The sequence below is a fragment of the Larus michahellis genome, chromosome 3 (genome assembly GCF_964199755.1).
Source record: "Larus michahellis chromosome 3, bLarMic1.1, whole genome shotgun sequence".
NCBI lineage: Eukaryota > Metazoa > Chordata > Aves > Charadriiformes > Laridae > Larus > Larus michahellis.
In genome coordinates, this window is record NC_133898.1 from 31,949,619 (window position 1) to 31,971,826 (window position 22,208).

The window sequence follows — 22,208 nt, forward strand, 5'->3', positions numbered from 1 at the left end:
ACACGAGTCCCTTTTTCAAGGCTTGTTTTAGGAGGGCTTAAGGTTCCCTCTTTAGTTACCTTTTCAGCAGTTCCTTTCACTCTCCTGTCTTTAGACGCTCTTCCATTAAATTTGTTTGGTATTTGGAAGAAAACAGAGTTTCCTTTTTGTAAAATTACCAGCTCAAGAAAGGTGGAAGTAAAGGTCAAATCTCAGGCTTTGTGGTTGCATGTTTTTAACAACAGCAAAACTGTTCAGTACCAAATAGTGTTCCCAGTAGGAGACACTAGGATTGACATTTACATTGACATAAGTGAATGTCAATAGTAGTCACATTTCCTTAAAGTTAGGGTAAGTGTGTCTAAAATTTTTGTCACAGTTGAAAAGGAAGGATGCCAAAGGAGAATATCTCAGCTGATCATGGGATGCTTCCGCCCAGCTTGTCCAAGCTTTTCTTCAGGCTGGAGGTTGAACTAGTGCAGCAGGTGGACACGGTCATCTGTCGATGGAGAATTACACTTTAGTTACCAAACAGCCCCCATAAACTGCCTGTAGCTTCTCATGTTCTAAATATATGTAGCCATACATCTGGTCACAAAATAACAGAAGGCCTGCTTGTGTCCAAACTATTACTGTTGTTGAAGTTTAGTGTCTGTATTTTGTGCAGTCTTAATATTGTACATTTCTGGGGCTCTGGCCTCTGTAGACCTGCCATCTCTGAGAATGTCTTTTGGTTCATTTCCTGGACTGTTTAATCTTTGTTCTGTCAACTGGAACAATGAGATCATGGATATGATCTGATGGCTCAGTAACTGCACAACAGCACCACGTCTCATTTCATCAAAGGTATGCTAAAATATCAGCTGTTGCTAAAACGAGAGCCCAGGAATGTACCACATACAACACGTAGATGATGTCCCATTGACAGAGATGAAATCACATAAATGTTGGGAAAATTTCAGCCCCGTACTCGAGAACTGAGTGGTCACAGAGGTGTCGAAACGCTTTAGAACAAAAAACATGCTGCATACCTTATATTATCACTAGGGTTGGAAGCAGGTTTGTACTTCGTACTGCAGATGACTGTCACAAAGAACTGCTTGATCATTTTCCTTAGGAATAAACATTCTTCTGAAAATGGCTTCTGGTAAGAATAGTCGTCCTGTTTCACAATGACCACCCTCCACAGTAGCTGCCAATGTGTTGTGGTCCAAAGGATGAAACATTGTGTTAAGTGAAATTAGAGAATCTGCAAAATTAGGACAGATAGTAATATGTCTCAACTACTCACATGTAGACTGAAGAAATGCCTCATCGGGTTGGGATTTGGAAAGAATTTTTGGATGCATTAAATAACTGCTTCCCAGAACAACTAGTCTTTAGAAACCCACAAGAAAAGGTGCTGTTCTTGATTTGATTTCAGTTGTCGCACACGACCTAGTTCAAGAGGTATTAGTGGGAGAGCTGCTCTGTAATAACAGTCATAATACAACCAAGCTGAGGAGTTTAGCAGGAGAGAGCAAACCAAATGAGTTCAGCACAAAGATATTCAGTACCAAGACTGCCACATATCTACATAATTTACTTTCACGTTAAAATGGCAGTCAAAAAAAGAAGCCCACTTGCAACCTGATGGTAGATACAAGCACTATGTTGGAACCCAAGGTATACCTTGTGCTGCAACTCAGAGAAACCAGAGTGGTCCAGTGACTCTCATAGTCCAACAGAGAAGTTAAGGAGTGAACTTAATGGCAAAGGTGTGAAACGGGTAGTCCACAGCTGACAAGCTCAGGGAGCTGTTGAAGAGATTCCCGCACTGAACCCGTGGATCAGATGGATCAGATGAGCTCAATGATTTGGGGTAAGAATACAAAAAATAGGAGACCGAATTGATAAGTTAGATGATGTGCTGCTGACAGCAGGTGGCATTCGCCTGAGCGTGCTGGAGGAGTGCGGAGGTGAATTGCAGGATTGCTGGTATGTCGTTATAAACAGGATATTACAAAAAGTATGGGGAAAGGGATTGCAGGTAATGACCTCACTGGTGAGCTCTTTTATGCCACCATCAGAGACAGAACATGGTGCCAGGTGTGAGCCATTGTTCTGACCAAGTAGGACATTCTTTGTAGACTTGCAATCTGGAGTTGCAAAAGTCATTACGTTTGTGTATTCTCTCTCCTCCTGCGTCCCTCATCTCTTTTACAATTATTAGACTGTATATGGGAGACTGAATGCGGAGGTCTATGAGTGTACCTGTCGCAGTAGGAGTAGAAAGACTCTTGTTTTCTTTAGTGACAACAGATTCCGAGAATTTATTTCAATGTACTGCATTTCTTGCCACAGACAAGGAAAAGATTAAGATTGCGTAGTGTGCTTTTGAATCCAGCAATGCAAGCTAAGACTTCTGATTAAAAAATAACAATAATTTTTATGCTTCTAGTTAATTAAGGACTTCTGGCTATAAATTATTAACCAAAACCCCACAGTTCTTCAGGCTTTGTTCTCTATTATCACACGTATTCCCTCAAGAAATGCGAAAGCTCTTTCTGGTTTGTTTTCATCTGTTTTTCTGAAAAGAAAATGTAACTGATGGACTATATTGACATTTTAAAGTACTTAATATGGTTTATGGAAGAAGTCCTGAGTGATCCTTATATTTTGGGCTTTATATTATTTCTCAGGTTTTGAACTGTTCTTCAGTGCTTCTTTGGAAGCATTTAGAAAAGTTGAACTCATGTAAGCATTGAGGGCTTTGTCTCTGTGGTAGACGATGTACTTTAATTGAAATAAAAAATTAAACAAAAAGAGGATCCTATGAATGTTATTTTTATTCGTTTATTTTGAATATTATCTTACTGTTTTGTAGTGTTTTGTGGGGAAAGGTAAATGGAAACACAAATAATTAAGATTATACAAGGCTTTGAGGGGAGAATTGGTGTGAGGGAATAGAAATCTAGATTCTCCCGTTAAGAAAGATGCGATTTCTTCTTTATTTTGCAGGTTACATCAAACCTAAGAGAAAAATCTTTCTTTTTACTTTTTAGCCAGTATATGTATCTTGTTTTGTTCGTGCACTGAGAAATTTATCTTGGAAGGTGTGGTTTTTTTAATCTAAAAAAAAAAAGGTGCAATAAAGAATAATCTTGTCTTTCAGGTCCTGCTATTGTTTGCGTGATTCAGTATATTGCAAAGCATGCTATTTTATAAAAGAATTTTTAACGAATCTTTCTGTTAATTTAGCGGACTTTTGGTGAGGTTCTTAATGAATTTAAGGCTGTTAATGACATGTATTTAAAGCTCTTTCAAATGTTAACCTAATACATACAATGTTATGAAAATAAAGATACATTCTTAGCTGTTGTTTATGGAAGGCATTAAAGCGGGAAGACAGTCTGATGTTAGTCAACTACAGATCAAAACAGCGATGAGTTTTCAGGGATGATTTCCTTTGAACTCTGGTGCAGCCAGGGAGAGCCAAGGGACCAGCAACAGCATTTCACTGTTTTGGTGACAGCACAAAGATAAGCGGTACCGTGCGCACCCAGCAATACGGAGAGAGAAAGGTATAGTTTCATGGAGGGCTTAAGCTAATCGGAGATAGTGCAAGTCGCACTCCTGCCTTCCACTTGCACTGAGTTGGCTGGCAGCACGGAAAGGCAGTCGGTGAGCTGAACCACAGGATGATTTTTTTTCTGAGGGACAGCAAACTGATGGTGCATCAAGTTGTGTCAGCTTTGAACTCTGTAGAAGCACCCGTGAATGAAGGACATAGTCAAATCAAAGCTGTATTCTTTCCAAAACCAGACTAAATTTACTACAACTGTGCAGTAAAAATAAGTAAATAATCTTCCATGCCACCCTCACCCTTTTTTATTTTTGAAGCTTGTGAATAAATCTTATTTTAGCAAAGTGCTAACCTGAAGAAAGTGAGTAAATAACCAAAGTGTTCTTTTGGTGATTATAATATAGTAAGTAGTTACATGCTTCTCCCATCTCTTCACAGAGGGCATTTTCTCCCACCTTTTAAATTTATTTGTTTGTTCTCTTTTTTTTTTTTCCCCCCTATGTTATACTTTATTTTACAGCGGTACAGAAAAAAAGAAGGAAAAACCTCCAGGACAGAAAGAAAAAAAAGAGGAATCTCATTCTAATGATCAAAGTCCACAAACTCAAGCATCACCTTCTCCCCAGCCCTCCTCACAGACTCTGCAAACACACAGGCAAACTCAAGAAAGCAAGAGTTCTGCTCCAGCTAAAAGGTTTTCACAGTACCACAGTACAGAACTAGAAGATGATTGCAATGATACTGAGTTCATATTTGACAAGCCATGTGGAGTAGTTCCACTCTCATGATCAAATTCATAAATGTTTTATATTTTCTGTGCTAGAGAAGATGCATTCAACATGCATTGCAACAGAGCAAATATGTAAAAATGCGGTTTTTCTTTGACTAAATTTGTAAGATTACAACGGATTTTTTTGTTCTCTGATTGAAATCCTAATATGGTAGATTACCTCTAATCAGTCATTATTCTGAAATATCTAATAATGACTCTGACTTGATTGTTCCCAAAATACACATCATAAGCTTTTCTGGCACAGCTGAATTGCAGAGTGTATTTTGCACATGGCCGTTTACTACATCTCGGAACAGCATTTAATAAATACTAGTATCATTGCAACTCTTCCTTCGGGAGTTTTTCTTCTCAAATTATTCTATGAAGTGACCCCAGTTTGGAATTTTTTTGTGGCCCTTCCCTTTTCAGCCCCCTACTGGGTTGCAGGGCGGTTCACTTCACTTTTATTCTGATTCTTTAATTGAGTGAAGCTTTGGTTTCACACCCAAATCATAGAACTACTTGACTTGAGTGAACGTAGAAGTTTGTTTAGGATTGCCTCATTAAGTTCCCACTGATTTTACTGGGAATTAGGCACATTTTTATTTTTTTTTAAATGGCTTTTCAAAATCAAGTAAATGGTTTTTAAGGTTTGGGTGATTATTTCTGAGTTTCAAAACTACACAGATCACTCAATGTGGTTTGGTTTTTTTCTTTTTTCTTCATTTGGTTCCTTGTCACCATATTGTTTTAGAAGGTGTGAAATCTTTTACTGTTTGGCATTTCGGAGACTGAAACAAGCTCTTAAATAAAATGTTCTTCTGAAATTTACTGTAGTTCACAAGATTATGTTGTCTTGCATTGCTCGGATTCACAGCTCTAATAAATATTTAAACTTTCACTTGACTGATGCATGTTGTAACACTCCATAAAGGCTCTGTCTCCATGTCTTGCACAAACTCTTCAGTTGCCTGCAGCTGAACTTGTGGCCTGTTTTTCTCCTGCCTGGTATCTCACTGTAAAGATGTTTGTCTGAAGTCTCGCTTACTAATCTTTTGCAGTGTGGGGGAAAAAATAAATGGCTTTTTTTGTCTCCTAATGGTTTAACTTGATTTGATTAACTTGTTTGTCGCAGGACCTTTCAGCTTCTTGAGGTGCTGTGGAAGGAGCTTGCCTTTTCTAAGGTTGCAGTTCAAGACTTACTCCTGCAAAAAGCATTTCTGACGGGATGAAGTTTAATACTGTTAGCAGGACATAGTCACACTCTAAATGAGCTGGTTGATGAATAATTTGAGCTAGATCAGTTTGGAACATGTTTTCCATGGTTAAGATGTGTGTGAAACTAATGAACTAGTGACTGCAGAACTTGCAGGTTCCCGTAAGTGTAAATTGACTACAATAAGAGTGCTGAAAAATTATATTAGAACTCATGGATTTAATTGTCCGTAGTATTGGGCCAAACCTAATTTGCCTTACTCATGCAAGAAGTTTGCAGACTTTTGTTTCAAAAAGATTAAAGCCATTAATGTGGTTTAGAACGGGCTGTCTGCAAAACAGCCCTATGAAGCTGTAATCTGATAGAACTGTTCTGCTTCAGAAATCAGCATGTTAAAGCTGTTGAACAGTTAATCAGGGGAAAAAATAAATCTACTTTTCTTTCTTACCTTCTTAAGTGATTATTTTTTTTTTTAATAATTTGTTCTTTAAGGCCAATATACTGTAGCCTCATTTTTTTCCACTTTTGTAATTCGTTAGCAATATAGTAATGAAGTGTAGAGTTATTCTGGTCAAGTCTTTATGTAAGAGCATTTGGAAATGGAAAGGAATGGATAAAACATTTGGCAACTGTCTTGCTCAATTGTTTTCATTCATCCAGTTAGAAATTTTTGACTAATCTTTTTTTTCCTGTTTCATGCTTCAGCTTGAAGGAAGACCTAGCTCTGCTTTTGTCTCCTGCTGCTTGATCTGTCCGTTGCATACCAGTTCCAGTTATTGTTATCTTATTATCTTGTCATTTTAAAATATATTTTTGTTTCTTCTAGCATAAAGAAATCCTTGACTGCTGAAAAACCTCACAGTGCTTGGGAGAGTTCAGATGACAGTCGTAACAAGCTGCTGAGAGTAGCGTCAACATCTAAGTTAATATCAAAAGTGGCAAAGAATGCAGACAAGTACGTATCAGTTTGATACATAAAAGCAAGTGAACTTTAGAGTCAAAATACTATGAAATTGCGTAATTTTAATGAACTTATTTATGTGTATGCTAAGGCCATTTACATCTTTGTTTTTACCAGGAGTAATTGCATAACCTGCCAATGTGGCGCTCCAGGTGCCTGTAGAATCTTAAAATTATTATAAAATGTGAGTTAGCAGAATTATGCACTTTGAGTTAAGATTTATGGCTTAATGCCACTGTTGTGAAGTTTCCAACCAGTTTTTCCCTAATTAAAATTGATATGAAAACGCAAGTGTATTTCCTTGAAGTTAGTTTACTGGTTTTGACGTAGTATGTGTGTTTCTAGCATAGACTGTAATAGTAAGAATATACTTTTATGGTTTCAGGTAGGTCTCTCAAATTAACTTTTTAACAGGCTCCTTATTGCAGGTTCTAGATATTAGGCAGGGGATCACCTTTTCAGCTTCACCTTCAGTTGGTGATGTGCTGTAGCCCATCCTTCCTCTCGTGCTCCTCTTCTGCAGGAGGTTTTCTCAGTTTGTGGTCTCCAGTGGAGGCCTCACCAGGGATGAACCGCACAGAGTAGTTACTTCTACTCCTGTCAGCACAGGGACAAGAGTTTGCTTTTTTCTGTAACTCCACACTGTTGACCCCTGTTGTGACCCGCTTCTTGTCCTCAGTAGTCTTTGCCAATTGGGCTTCCTGCTTCATGTTCACAGACTTAGTTCCTTTTTTTGACTTTGAAGTTTTGCTGAATTTGTTGAAATTGTTGTGTTGACTTTTTAACTGACCCCTTTCCAATTTGCTGAGATCCCCCCAGTGTGGTAGCAGCTTCCCCCAGCTTGATGTCATCTGCAGACTTCATACACCTGCTCATTAATCTTCATTCAAATAGCCATTAACTGGTCCAAGGCAGAACTACCTGAAAACCCCTCCCACTATGACAAATACAAGTATTCAGACCTTTCAGAGTAATTTCCAGTCTTTTTATGATCGTGTCTTTAGTGCTCTCCTTAGCTTGCATATAAGACTGTCAAATACATCAAATACATACTGTACAAATACAAGAGCGGTGCAAGTGCATTCCTTCTTTCCTAGGAACGGGAAGAACAAAAACATCTCAAATTAATCTTGGGTGTGGATATCGGTGCATTTACTAAAAGCTTTTTGCTTAGCCTGAAGAGTTCTGCAGAGCAGTGAAGTGCTCTGTGTGAGGGATTATGGGTTACATATTTTGCAAGTATTTCTTTTCCTTTTATGATTGGTTTTCAGCGTTGGAATTTAAAAGCCCTTTGGCAATTTAGATTATAGCAGGGTACGGCTAGATAATATTTTGGAATGAAAAAACCCTCTGTCTTGATTTCTACTTATCAAGTTTCTTGGTTTTTGTTATGCTACTAAAATATCTTTCACAATGTGGTATATACTTCAAATTTGCTAATAATAAAAAATAAATTTGACTTTTGTTGACATTTTGTATATTGGTTCAGGCATGGTCAAAATAGAGGTATCTTGTTTCATTTCCCTGTGGTTCTGCTTATTTTGTAAAAGACTTTAAATGCTGCTCTTCTACAGTCTCTAATGTAAAAAAAAAATCGGGTATCTAACAAAAGAGAGGACAAGGAAAGTTTGGTATTAATTATTGTTAGAGTTAAGTTGTCTGTTCAAAACTTGAAGCTGTTGTTTCTTAAAGTATTTGGCAAAAAAAGAGCTTCAAACATTATCAGTTGTAGACCATCACCTGTTTGAAGACTGGGTGTTGTATTGTTTGTGTGCCTTGTTCTTATGCTCAGATATATAATCAAAGCACTATTTGCACTCAGGAGCACACATTAACACTCATTTCTTGCTCACACCCTGTGTGCCCAACTTCTATAAGAATTGGTTGATATTGTGCTAAGACATATTGTTTTATTGCAGTTATCGTTCACAATTAAGAAATGTTGGCCTAATCTGCCTGAAGTTACCCGAGTCTTTTGCAAGGGAATAGAATTCAGCCCCTCATGTGGGCCCCAAGACAGAAATGTTTTACATATGCTTTGCACTACTAGCCCAGGATATGAACTTTGTTTAGTAAGCTCAGTCTTTAAGCCAGCACTGAGCTGTAAATCAGTTTGATAACGCCATAAGAAGTAAGAGGGTTCCCACGGCAGCCCATCATTCAGTTTTTTTCAAGCAAGACTGGGAATCCAGTTTTAATTTTTCATTTGGCAATGTGGTGAAGGGTGATTCTACCAATAGCCAGAGATGGCTTTCCTCATGCATATGCTTGACCCTTTGTCGCTGTTACAAAAATTTGACCTCCATCCAGCTAAAAATACTGGATGCCACTCATACCTTTCTGCTGATTTTCAAATGAATTCAAGAGGGTTTTTTTGTGCAATACGTTCTTCCGTCAAGGAGTGTTACTCTGGTAAGAAGTAGCTCTAATGCTGGAAATTAGTATTTCTTCCCTCTTCACCCAAAAAAAAGGATTGAGGTTTTTTGTGAGTAGTTCATTCCTGGCTCTGGTGAGGAGAAATGTCTCAGCTGCACTGCTTTGAAGACTTTGTGTTTGTTGTACATCCAGTAACGCTGCATGGATCCAATTTAAATGAAACTGCAACTTGCTTACATCTAATCCATGTGTCCAACAGGGTTAATTCCTAGAAAAATTTGTGTTGTTGTGTGCTGACAGCTTATTTTGACAGGTGTTAAATGCTTTGCATGCAGGCCTGAGGGTGTTTGGCAGCTTAAAACATTTGGTTGTTGCAAGTTTGCACTCTCAAAATGGAATTTTCCATGCCCAAGGAGTATATCCTCCATTTTTAAAAGCTTTTTGTATTTTGTTGTTATCACAGTAATTCTTAGGAACCCTTGCCATAGGTTTTAAGTTACTTGAAAGATACAGTGAACTGCATAAAGTAATGTGTGGGTTAAAATGCACTATGATGACCAAGATTAGTTTTTTAGCATCCTATATTACAGTGACTGTACATAGAATCTGATGAGATTGCCAAATGCAGTAATGTGTAAGAACTAGAAGGTATTGGCTTGATAAGCACTTCACATATTACTAACAATAATATATTGAATTTTTCCCCAGGCACAAAGATGTCATCGTCAGCCAAGGTAAATAAAAACATTTATTTTTAAATATTGGATGAAGTTGAAAAAATTTGCTTTTTCTGAATAGCATTTCCTGTAAATAAATACATTGGGGCATATGCTTACGAAATAGGGATGTAGAGCTAAAATAAATGTTTGAAATTTTTGGTGGGTGGTGGGAAGATTTGTTTTACTTTTGTGAAACAAAAAGCCGCCTTTGATTATTTTTCTCTGTGTGTATGTGCGTAAATAGGGAGGGTTATGAAAACAAAAATTTAAAGTTTTGACCTATGTGCCAGTCTTCATCCAAGCAGGTGTGAGTGAGACTTTAGAAATAGTTTTAAGATATTTTATTTCTGTCCCATAACCAGCAAAAATGTCAACTCGTGAAAAAAACAGCCAAGGTAAGAATTAAGCTATGCCCTTTGGTCGCTTTCTAATTCAGCGCTGTAACGAATCTTTTATTTGGCTTTTCACCATCAAAGAGCATCAGTGCGAGATGACTTAAAAACTTTGAGCTTTTAAATAAATATTTCAGCTTTCTTATTATGGAAACTTATATGCATATGCACGTTACAGTCTATGTGAGGATTATTTGGGGGTAGTCTAAAATAAATTACGACATGCATAATTTCCTCAGAGAGGAATGTGTGTTCAAATAAGGTTCTAGAAGTCTTGCGTTGTTGCCTAAGATATCAGAATATTAAGAACTGCCAACTAAAAGATTTGTTTTATCTCAGCTTTCTGTCTTGCCAATATTACAACATATACACACTGATTAGACAAGAATGGAGACCGAAGGTTTTAATATAGTCTCCTAAAATGAAAAATGAGTCTCTTCTCAAGTGTATGTCTTTGCACCGATGAATCTTGCATTCTGTGGCTACCTGCTGCCGCTGGCGTGTTCAGGCAGGAAAAGGAGCCATCTATCTGAACGTGGCGGGATGTGACAAGAGAAGAAATCCACTTCTTGTGTCGCTAAACTACGCTGCTTTGATGTCCTGCAAACTGTACTGAAGCATGCTGTTACCCAACTAAAGCATGTAACCTGAGTGCATGCAGTACACAACATGTATCTACGTACAGAGGTTCTGTCTCATGCTTCTTTGCTGCTAATTAACAACTCTGTGGCCTCCAAATTCTGCTCTGTAAGCAAGATTACATTATACAGTTTGATTACTTTTGATCTCCTCTGGATTTTCTTTCAAAAAATAAAAAACGCTCAAATTTTTTGGAAGTTAATATATGAATTGTTGTAATGAAAGCAAAATCAGGTTGAATCCAATTGCTTTATCTTTTTCTAATTCATAGATAAGTTATAGATTTAAAAATATTCAAAATCGATGCTTACCAAAAGCATTCTTCAAAGACAAGAGGGCTGAAAGAGAGTGAATAAGCATCAGGAACAAAGAAGAAATGTTTCTTTATGCCAGGTTGCTTAACACCAGCTGTGGAATGGTACATATGTGCAGCAATGGTTACTGTAAAAAGAGAACTAATCAGTAGCGTCCAGACCAGCTGCGATCTAGCTTTGCAAGAATTAAATAAAACTGTTATATTAAAAATACCCTTTCTACCAAACACAGCTTTTCACAAAAACAAGTTGCATACAGCTAAAGTACCTTCAATACTAATTCTTTCCTTACAATGTGCTTCTACAATTCTACGTGTTCTGCCAAGAACGGGCCGTCCTTCAGTTCCCTCGTCCTGGTGGCTCTAACTTAGGTTGGCCTCGATGCTTGCCCGGCTGTCTGTCGTGTTACTCTGCAGACGGTGTGAGCTTGCACTGACTGAGGAAGTGGGTACCTTCCACGTGTGTGATGCTCTGGTCTGTTCTGAGCCCAACTGGAATGAAAGAGAAATATGATGCAGGTGACAGTGGCCCCAGGGGTACGGAAGATGGAGAGAAAGTCTTGTCATAAAAAAGGCATTTACTAACATTAAACACACATAGTGGCAAAACATCATTCCGCCTTTAACATGGATGACGTTGCGATTAGCAGGATTCAGCCTCCAAAGATACTGTTGGGGTTTTTTTTAATGTGGACAAATGAATGTATTTTTTGACAGCTTTTAGAGTATGTGTGTACGTGTGTGTAAGGCTGTGTTAGGTTTTGTGTTGTGTTTCCTGACACAGGAGTTAACTATCTATTAGTTACCGTAATTGCAGAGGGTCCTCCCATCCCTTCCAGTATCAGCTTAGCAGTACTCAGCCTGTTCTCTGTCCTGCAGTGTCCTGTTCAGGGCCACGGACATTAGCCTGTTCTGTACTTGATAGTTGCCACATAAAAAAAACAAAACTGCTTTGAAACATGTCAATATAGTATGGAACCACAAAATGTAGAGAAGCATGTTTTTGTGTGTTTAGTTCTTGGAATCTTATTTTTCTAGCAGCAGAAGTTACTGCAGTGTTACCTGTGTTGTGACCCTCTGTGTGCGTTCGTTGTGATTTCTATTGATAGTATGTTATTAGCTATAAAAGTGAAAGACTTGAGGAGCAAGTGAGAATCTCAGATGAGCTTCTGTGGTGAAAGGCATTAACTTCAATGGCTGAATTGGCTTTGGTGTGGACCCTGGAGAGCATGCTACAGGTGTTGCATGTAGATGTCAGCAAGACCTGAGCAATTTTCTCCTCCTGCCAGCAGCGGCAGTGAGGGGAGATGCAGCCTGCAGCTGCCTTGCGGGCAGTCCCTTCAGTTTCCTCCGTTTGGCGCCATGCCGAGACCATGCGTGTTACCAGAGTTCCTCATGGACCTTCAGTCTCACCACCCAGTTTTGTTCCTTCAGTGCCTCTATCTCTTGCGCTTGGGTTGAGTTGCATCTGCTCCACGTTAAGGTTAGTCCTGAGCTGTACACACCTGGAACACTTTGGTGATGACAATCCAATGAGGGAAGTATTGTAGACACTTCCATACATTTGCTGAAAAGATTTTTGGGTTTAGGTTTTTCAGCTTATTTTTGAACATTTGTTTGCTTATCCTTGTAAACCAGGACAATAAAATCCAGTTCTAAGGAGATATTAAAATTCTGTGAAAATCTAATAAAGCTATGGGTAAAATGAACAGGTGCTTACTACAGCCTTAAAAGGACGCTAACTAAAGTTGCTATTTTAAATTCTTTACCAGCAGGTATTTATAATTGCCTATAAAAGCCATCTTGCTTTTTTGACTGCAGCAGAGACGTTTTTAAAGGATTAATCATTAAGCATTCATATTTGCATACCCAGAAGTTAAAGACCTGGCTTATTTTAAGAGAAAAGGTGATTTTTTTTTTCGATGAGATGGCGTGTTTGAGTTTGGTTTTCAGTGATAGCTCCTTTATATGAATCACTTGTTCACTTATTATAAAGTAATAAGAGTCACTTAAGACAGTTTTGGATGGCAATAAAAACCATATGTGAAAGAATTAATGAAAAACATTCACTGCATTCCTAAGTTTGTTTCTTTTTAGATTGTGCTTTATTAGTTTCCAGTACTTTTTCTTCTGTTAGTTTAACTGCACTATGGTTCTAGCTTCACAGGATGGGGCAAGTCTGAAGCACACAATGGAAAAATTTACCCTGCTGACAGTGTGTCCTGTCCACGGAGAGTGCAGAATTCACGAAATACCTCGGGTCCGATTTTTGCTCAGATTTTTCTGTCAGATGCTTATTGAAGGTGCTCACGTACCTGAGAGCAAATGGAGATCCAGTCTGTCTCATTGTTATTGGGCTATTGCTGTCATTCAGGCACAGTGCATGTTATCAGAACCATAGCTACTGTCAGAAAAATAAATCGGTATTTGAGAGTTTATATCAGTGATTCTTGGTGAAGTCAGGATTTTATTATTTAAGCAGGAAGTGTTTAGGTACAGTCTTATTGAGGTTGTGTGTGTCCAGTACTCCTTTTTGAGTCCCCCCTTTTTTTTTTTAATAAAAAGCTAGAGTTTAATATTAAACTTGATTTAAATGCGAATGGTAACTGTTGTTAATACCTAGATTCTTAATGTCCCCTGGTACATGCAAAAACAGGGTTTTAACTGTGATTTACTTATCAATTTATATAAAATTAGTAACCAAAGATCTACTAAGAAATCACACAGCAAAGCTGTAAAATCATTCCAAACCAAGGCAAATTTCTTGTCTCATCTGCTTTTTTCCAGCTGTTTGGTTTGCATTGCATCAGTGCTCAGTAGTGACAGTGCATGTCTGCTTGTCGGGTTCAGCAAGCATTGACACACAGCTCAGGGTGAGAGACGGCAGACCTGCAGCTGCTTTTTAATTCCATTGTAACTTAAAATGTAATGGTCTGGGCATGGTGGCTGCATATGGTTGTATTCGTCTCTGTGCTGTTAGCACTGGTTTAAATTAGAAACAGGCTTCTAAGCCTTTGTCCCTCAGGTTAGTGGTCCTACAGTGTTCTTGGACACAGGCCTGGAAGCAGAAAGCTTGTGGGAAAGAAGCTATTTGTAGTATTACTAAAGCATAACTTCACTGGTCAAGCAACTAGAAGGTGAAGACAGATTAATAAATGTACTCTGGATGTGGTAGTTTATTGTATATTATTAGAGAGTTCTGCTTGGCCAAGCTAGTTGGAGTCTTTTGGGGTTTTTCCTTTGCTTGTAGTTCACTTTAGGGGTAAGATTCATATGCTAAACACAAGTAGAACTGAGCTGAGGGTTTTGATGCATCAGTCCATGTTGCTCTTTCAAACTAGATGGGGTAGGACCTGTTGAAAAATAGTCACTAATAATTTGCAAGATAAGATTATTGTAATGATTCCTTAAGAATTAAACTTGCGTACAAAACCAGATAATTTTGTTATTTATTGTTATCTACTCTGTGAGTGTGTGTGTGTGTATATGTGTGTGTATGCTCATTAGACTTCCCATTATGCATATACTTTCTAGCTGAAGAGCAGTTAATTACAGCACAGGCTTGGGGGGCCACCTCAGGGTCTGTCTAAATAATGAGGAATAGCATGGTACAAAAGACATTTTTCTAATAATTTGTCCAGTTTTGTTGAAGAAATCAGTAATTGAGGATGAGGGCTTCTCACGTGCTTCTAGGAAACTACTGTGTATTCCTTGAAAATTTCATTTTAAGGCGTGTTTTTTGGAAACCAGGAGGATTTTGGTTTTGTTGTGTCACTGTCTTCAAATTTCTGAAGGACCTAAACAGTAGGTTTCGTGTCTCCTGAATTGCTCTTCTCTGTAGATACTTCTGAGTTAATCTACAAAGGCTCCTTTGATCTTTTTTTTCTCCTCCTTTCAGTTCCTATTATTTTTATTATTTTCCTCTGAAAATCTTCCATATTCCCCTAAGAATATGATTCACAGAAAGTAATAAATTGCTCAAGTGTCACTGGATAAGTCCTTCCATGCTGACTTCATGGAAGCACTAATTTCAGCCTTTCAGATGGTTTTTATTGCCATATCTTTCCTGTCTGTTATCACCTGCAGTCTTTTAATTGGTCTTACCATCCAGCTTGCTCTCCCTGAATTCTTGCGTTTTAAACTTTCTTCCAAAGTGAATTAATAGGCATTGTTTGAAGTTGAATTTTACTGTTACCTTTGTGCTGCTTTTTCTTTTCTTGGTGTTTTATTTTTTTGTTTTGGTTTGGGTTTTTTGCTTGTTGTTTTTTGTTTGATTTTTTTTGGTTGGGTTTTGTTTTTTGTGTATCAGGCCTGATTAAAAGCTTATTTATGTTAATGGGAATCTCTTTTTGGTACAAGGAGGCTTTGCAGAAAATTTTTAGCCACTGTCCACTGTTTGCCTGTTTTGTTTTGTTTGCCCCTAGTTTTAGTCCTGGATTTTTGGTGTTGCATGCTTCACCAACAGTTTTTTGTGTGCAAGGTAAGCACGCTGGCTTGCAGTGACTGTCGATAAAGAAGATACACTTCTTCCCTTGCAGATCAGTCAGGCTTCTACGGTTCCCTCTTCGTAGCAGCACCTTGTTTCACTGACATACTTATTCCTCTCTTCTCTAGCAGGCTATAAACTTTCAAAGAACCCGCAGTAGATACTCTGGTTGCTAACATCTGCCTGCAGCCTGTTGGGACCTGTTTGGCTTAGTGTTTACACTAATGAACTTAACACAGGAAAGTAGGAGCGCTGATGAAATTTCACTGATGACATGAAGCTGAGAGACCAAACCGACACAGTGGAAGCTGAGATTTTATTTAGTACAGTAAGACCTGGATGTTCCTGAGGCCTGGAGTAGTATAAGACAAAATTAAATTATGCAAAGTACAAGATCACACATGCAGGAATTGCTAGCAACTTTTTAGCTATAAACGGGTTGTCTGACAGAATTAAATGGTGAGAAAAAGGGCTCTAACATGCTAGTTAATCACACAAAGATTGAACCACTCGGTTTGTATGAAAGCACAAATGCAGTCCCAGGATGTATCAGAAGTAATTCTGAAAGAGATACACAGCCCTATGGAAAATGCTAATGCATCAAAACCCTGGCAGGTTCTTTTCTGTAACACTGCCTGCAGTTATAGCCACTCACAAGCATAAAATGTTGACTTTGTCGTGGCGTGGAGGCAGACTGAAACCTTATCATGAAAAAAAAAAAGTTAAATAGCTGGATGTTTTTATATTTGCAAAATGAAGGCTGGGAGGAGGAAGGGCACGATTGCTGTTTCCACGCTCACCTGATGCACTTTCAGACAGCAGATGGGCAGGGCTGTGCTGAAGTTAAGAGCTATGCGGTCACGCGCACAAAAAGTAAACAACCTGGCCGTGCTTTATTGTTGCCTGGAAGTTGAGGGGTTCCCAGCTATTGGGAGAAAGAGGTTTTTAGATGGTGTTCTGAAATCAGCAGAGTGTATTTGTGCGTACGCCAGTGACGGCCAAGTCCCTGCTGCTGGAAGCAAGCGCTGCAGTACCCTGATCAGGGCAAAAACCAGAGCGATGCAGGCAGAGAGAGGGCACTGGGGGGGCATGTTGAGCATCCGCTCAGCTGTGGTGTTCCTCCAGATCATTACATGGATTTGCAGAGCCTTGTGGCTGTTTGGCGCTCAAATCCACCTTTCAGTGAGCCCTTGCCAAGTCGCTGGGCTCTGTCTTTGTGCCACTCTCCCTGAGAGATGTTTTGTGTCCCTTCAGCTGACTGGGGCTATGGTGTAGTCAGATCTAGTGTTTCTGCATCTTTGGGGCTGAGTTAAAAATTTCCCCAGACCTCTGGGGATCACACAGAGAGTTGAGACCTGCATGGATTTTGCTCGGGTCCAGCACAGCCAGGGGGCTCCCACATGAGGCTAATAAGCCTGAGCCGATCCTGGGAGAAAAAAAATGGGAGTGCTGGTCCTGTGTCCCCTGGCGCTTGTGCAAAGAGATTGTTGAGGCTCCAGCGCAGAGGTGAATTATTGCGGAGCCACGCAGAGTCTGGCAAGGGCTGTGAATTTGAGCTCAAAGCTGCACAAAAAGCAGCTACAGCTGTTCCTGGTGAAGAGCTGGCCCCTGAAGCCAGAGGACTGCATCTGTGTGATGCTGCCTTGTCTAGCAGCCCTGGGCTTGAGCTGTTCCTTTTTGTGTGGCGTGGATAATCCTCCGCACCTGGGTGTGCTGTCTACGGAGCTTCAACTGTAGTTTTAGATTGGTTTGATCCATATTTGAAAGGATTTAGAGGACGTCTGCAGTTGCTGATTAACAAGTGCCAAGGGCCTTTCAGGTATGGCCTCCTGCCCCTCCACCTTCCCATCCCTCCCCAGATGCTGCTGCACAGAGGGTAGTGGGGTCTGAACATCTCTTTATATGGGGTAGAGAATTTTTACTTTCATAGCTACTGCGTTTAGACTGGTAGGTACCAGAATTGTTGAGGATTTTTTGTTTGTTGGAACTTTTTTCCCCCCACTCTCTTAAAAACTTCTGACTTTATCTCCCCTACAGCCCCCACTACGTATCTGTTATGACATGGCTAAGGCTCTTTCTTTCAAAAAGATCAAGTGAGGAAAAAAATATCTTGGCATATTGCTTTGTACCTGGAAATAGTGAGAATGCAGGAAAGAAGCACTTTAATGCTCTTGAGCATTCAGTTGAGCCAGTATGCTAGGAAAGAGTTAAATCACTGGGGTTTTTAACTTGCAAGTACAAGAATTTGGCCTCAGGCAATTAGTTGCTGTTTGAGAATGGTTTTGTTGATATGCTGCCATCCTCTTTAGTATTTCAAAAGATTTCTACATTAATATTATATCTGCCCTAAAGGTTATTCTGAAAGGAAATCTACAGTCTTAGACAAAAATCTTTCAGTGGGTTGTCTCTTATTTTTTTAATCCTTCCTCTTCTGTAGGGAGAGACTTAATCAAGTTATACCTAGCCTGTGTCTCTCTAACAAGTGTGTTAAATATGTATCTACAAAGGTAATCTTGAATAACATGCAGCTAGCTAATAAAAGCAAAAAATGTTCGTTCTTTAATGGGGAAGTTCAGAGGGCTAATTTGTATCTGAATGCCCTGCAGATAATCTTTTCCCTGAGCTCCAGCAGAGCCTCTTCTCTTCTGGCCAAAGACCTCACTGAATTCCTCTTGGACTCTTCATCTCCCTCATCTGCAGAGTCTGACAGGTGCAGCTGCCTCCATCCGTACGAATTTCAGTTGCAGCTTTTCTCCACTGTTCTAAGCAGCGATGAGAAATTTGATCCTAAATTCGTGGTGTCATTTTGCACTGATCTTGTGGAACCAGAAGTGCCAAGCTCAGTGTTAAATCAAGAATTTGACTTGTACAAATGAATCGTCTCTTCTAAATACCCTCAGGCTATGCTGTGCTTTAATTTATAAGCGTGTGAGCCCCACATTTTAATAGAAAGGTCATTATTAAGATGTTACTCTTGGGTTTGGCCAGTGTTATTTTATCTCTGTAAAATAAATACTATAAAAAATATTTTGGTGGAAAAATGAGACATGTTACTAGTTTAGAGTAATTATCTAAGTATTTGTGTCAAACTAGTGACAACACCGATCTTTAGCTTTTCTCAGCAATTCAATTAAGCAACGCACATTTGGTAAAATAACTGTTGCTTCCAGTTTAGCTACTGAGAAGTGATTTTCTTTGTTCTTTGATACTTGAACTGAGGCAAGTTTTCTACTGTTGTCAGTGGATGGACTTGCAGGGTTCTTATTCAAAGGAGCTGTATTTGTTCTTAGAAGTGGGACAATGTTTTTTAATCTTCTCGATATTTGTTCTTTGATACTGGACTTAAATGGTTCAACTTTCATTGTATTAATATTCTAAATAAGGAAAAACCTTTATGCATGTGTTAGTTTTACATTGCTCAGTTATTACGATTTGTGTTCAGGAATTATTTTTTGAGCCTGTGGGTTTTTTGCACTAGCTTTGGACTACTATTTGGACTGTCATAGGAAAATTCCCTTCTCTTGCCTCCATTGCAGAGTAAACCTACTCTCAGGGTCAGAAGCAACAAAAAATTCAAGTAAAATGAATTCTTCATCTTAGAAGGTTGACTTGAGCACACTAAAAGTGGAAAATGAGTCACACTAATCATATCTTTTAAGTATGGGAACTTGGTAAATTTGATAAAATGTGATCTGTTTCATCAAACAAAAAAAAAAATTGCCTGAACTGTTAAGCACGAAGAATCATAGAAATCCTAGAATGCCAGGTTGGAAGGGATCACAAGGATCATCTGGCTGAACCTTTCTTGGCAAAAGCACTGTCTAGACAAGATGGCCCAGCACCCTGTCCAGCTGAATCTTAAAAGCGTCCAATGTTGGTGAATCCACCACTTGCCTGGGGAGATTATTGCAATGGCTCATTGTTGTCACTGTAAAATATTTTCCTCTTGTGTCCAATCGGAATCTCCCCAGGAGTAACTTGTACCCATTACCCCCCGTCTTTTCCATGTGACCCCTTGTAAAAAGGGAGTCTCCGTCTTCTTTATAGCCACCCTTTAAATACTGGAACATGGTGATAAGGTCTCCCTTAAGCCTTCTTTTCACAAGGCTGATCAAGCCCAATTCTCTCAGCCTTTCCTCATATGGCAGGCTTCTCAGTCCTTTGATCATCTTTGTGGCCCTTCTCTGGACCCTCTCCATCCTGTCCACATCTTTGTATAGTGGGGACCAAAACTGAACACAGTATGCCAGGTGTGGCCTAACAAGGGCTGAGTATAGTGGGTTAATGACCTCTTTATCTCTGCTGGTGATGCCCCTGTTGATGCAGCCCAGCATTGTGTTGGCTTTCTTTGCCGCAGCAGTACGCTGTTTGCTCATATTGAGCTTGTTGTTCACCAGGACCCCCAGGTCCCTTTCCACAGAGCTGTTCTCCAGCCAGGTAGATCCCAGTCTGTGCTGCACTCCTGGATTATGTTTTCCCAGGTGCAAGACCTTACACTTGTCCTTGTTGAACTTCATAAGATTCTTGTTAGCCCACTCTTCCAACCTACCCAGGTCTTCCTGCAGGGTGGCTCTCCCTTCCAAAGTGTCCACTACCCCACTCAGTTTTGTATCATCAGCAAACATCATCAGGGTGCACTTGATCCCATCATCCAGATCACTTATGAAGATATTAAACAGCATTGAGCCCAGTATCGATCCCTGGGGGACCCCACTTGTGACGGATTACTAGTTTGAAAGGAGCAATTTAGCACCACCCTCTGGGTGTGGCCTGTCGGCCAGTTCCCCACCCACCGTACAGACCACTTGTCTAGATTGTAACACATCAGTTTCTCTAGGAGGTGGCTGTGGGGAACTGTGTCCAAAGCCTTGGAGAAATCCAGGTAGACAATGTCCATTGTTCACCCCACATCAACAGAGCAGGTTACTTTGTCATAGAGGGCGATCAGGTTTGTCAAGTGTTACTTGCCCTTGGTGAGTGCGTGCTGGCTTTTCCCAGTCATGTGCTTCATTTGACTGTGATAGCCCCCAGGAGGATTCCTTCCGTAACTTTCCCAGAAAGAAATCAAACTACATTGTGTTAAGAGGAAAACCAAAAATTTTTGACAAATTAAGCCATATGGGTTGTGAAATTATCATGCGCGTACTAGAATGCTTTTAAATAGCTTATGTTCAGGTGCATGGATGCATTGACCTAGTTAAGTTTGAGTAATGCTGTGACAAGTGATGTTAAAAACCACACAAGCTCATGGGTAGTTCTTTCTCTGCTTAGGAGCTACTGAATATGATTTGGTCACCGTAGATTTTTTCCCTGTATGTGTCAGTGTTGTCCAAGTCATTGGTGTGTGCTGCGATCATCACTGCTGTATTCAAAGCTAGCACCTTCTGATGTCTTAAGAGATGGGGTGGGATTTCCTAGAATTTCACACAACTCTGATAAAAGTCCTCTATGATCAGAAATACTTCTTTTTAAATAACCTAGAATATTCATCACATTTTTTTCATTAGACTGATGATTGTTGGTCTTCTATCTTGTCTAGCTGTAGAAGAAAGACCTTAAGTGTCAAGAATTCATTTCCAGACTTCGTGCCAGACTGCTTTGTGTCTTAGATGGATGGAAAGTAGTTACAGATTTTTCCTCCCTTGTTCTTTTCTGACTGCAGTAAGACAGAACGTATTTCTGCAGTTTGTATAGTAGGGGTATTTCAAATTCAGAGAAGGGTAGAGGCCCTGGCTTAAGGTTAGTCTCACAACTTTGATTATTTTTTGATCTTTGCATCTTCTGAAATATTTCTGTAAGCAAGAGACAATTTTGGAGTCTACGTTGCTTCTGCTTTCACTGAAATTATTTGCTTTCTCTTGCCTTTTCAGATCTTCAAGTTTGAGTTGGGCTATGAAGCTATAATTTTGAGGGAATAAGTCTGAGATTCTCGTAATTTCAATTTTAGATATTTTAGGGAATGAAAAACATAAAATGCACATTATTGCAGTCTGAGTAATAATTTACACTTAATTGGGGAAATATTTACAAGCATTCCCTGGGCATTTATGGGAAATGTGTCTCATGTTTGTCTTTTGAAAGAAATATAAAAGTAATTGTTTAAAGTTCTTAATTTTAGAGCACCATATTGTTTGCATCAAATGTGATTAGAGATTTCTGAATACTGTATTGCTAATTCACAACTATTCTTCTCCTCAGTCCTACTCAACTATTTACATTTAGGTTTGGAGCTCTGACTTCCCTCTGTCAGCTGTGATTTTCAAATCCCTACTCAAAAAACATCGAACTTCCAGATTCACAGCAGACTATTATAATACTTTGAATTTGTGATACTAGTTACATTAACAATGGATATTAATTACTAAAGAAGTTGAAGGGCGATAAAAAGTTACCATTTCATTGATGCAAAATTAGTGAAATACTTGGGTCTTTGACATCTGTGCTTTTTTGAAATGAAACTCCTGCATCAGCAGCGTTGGAGTTTAAAGGCTTTTAAAAGTCTCCAAGGGCTTTTCTGGCCTTCTGAAGTTAGAAAATTATTATTGTCACAGTGTGGAGGGAAGAATCCCGTAGGGCACCTAATATACTGGTTGCAATTGTGTATTGCTTAAATCCAGATGATTTACCTTCCAACAGCTAGCTAATGTGTTTGACCAAGCCACTCAGCTACTCTGTAATTAGTTTTCTCTGGTGGAAAATAATCTTATGTTCCTTGAAAAGGATCTCCTGAAGGCTTGCGAAGTGCTCGGGTGTCACAATAGAGATATGCATGTATTTTGTCACGACTATA

At 39.2% G+C, this 22,208-nt stretch overlaps 1 protein-coding gene across 3 annotated transcripts in view; it reads left to right on the plus strand.

Moving 5' to 3' along the window:
* Positions 1-22,208, plus strand: part of EML4 (EMAP like 4) — a 163,689-nt gene that overhangs the window by 103,820 nt on the left and 37,661 nt on the right. For 2 of the 3 annotated variants that reach the window (XM_074579551.1, XM_074579550.1), the window contains exons 4-7: positions 4,065-4,238; positions 6,359-6,487; positions 9,578-9,603; positions 9,951-9,983. In XM_074579551.1, coding sequence (XP_074435652.1) covers positions 4,065-4,238; positions 6,359-6,487; positions 9,578-9,603; positions 9,951-9,983 — 362 coding nt within the window. The remainder of the gene's footprint in view (positions 1-4,064; positions 4,239-6,358; positions 6,488-9,577; positions 9,604-9,950; positions 9,984-22,208) is intronic. The other variant, XM_074579554.1, reaches the window with a different exon arrangement.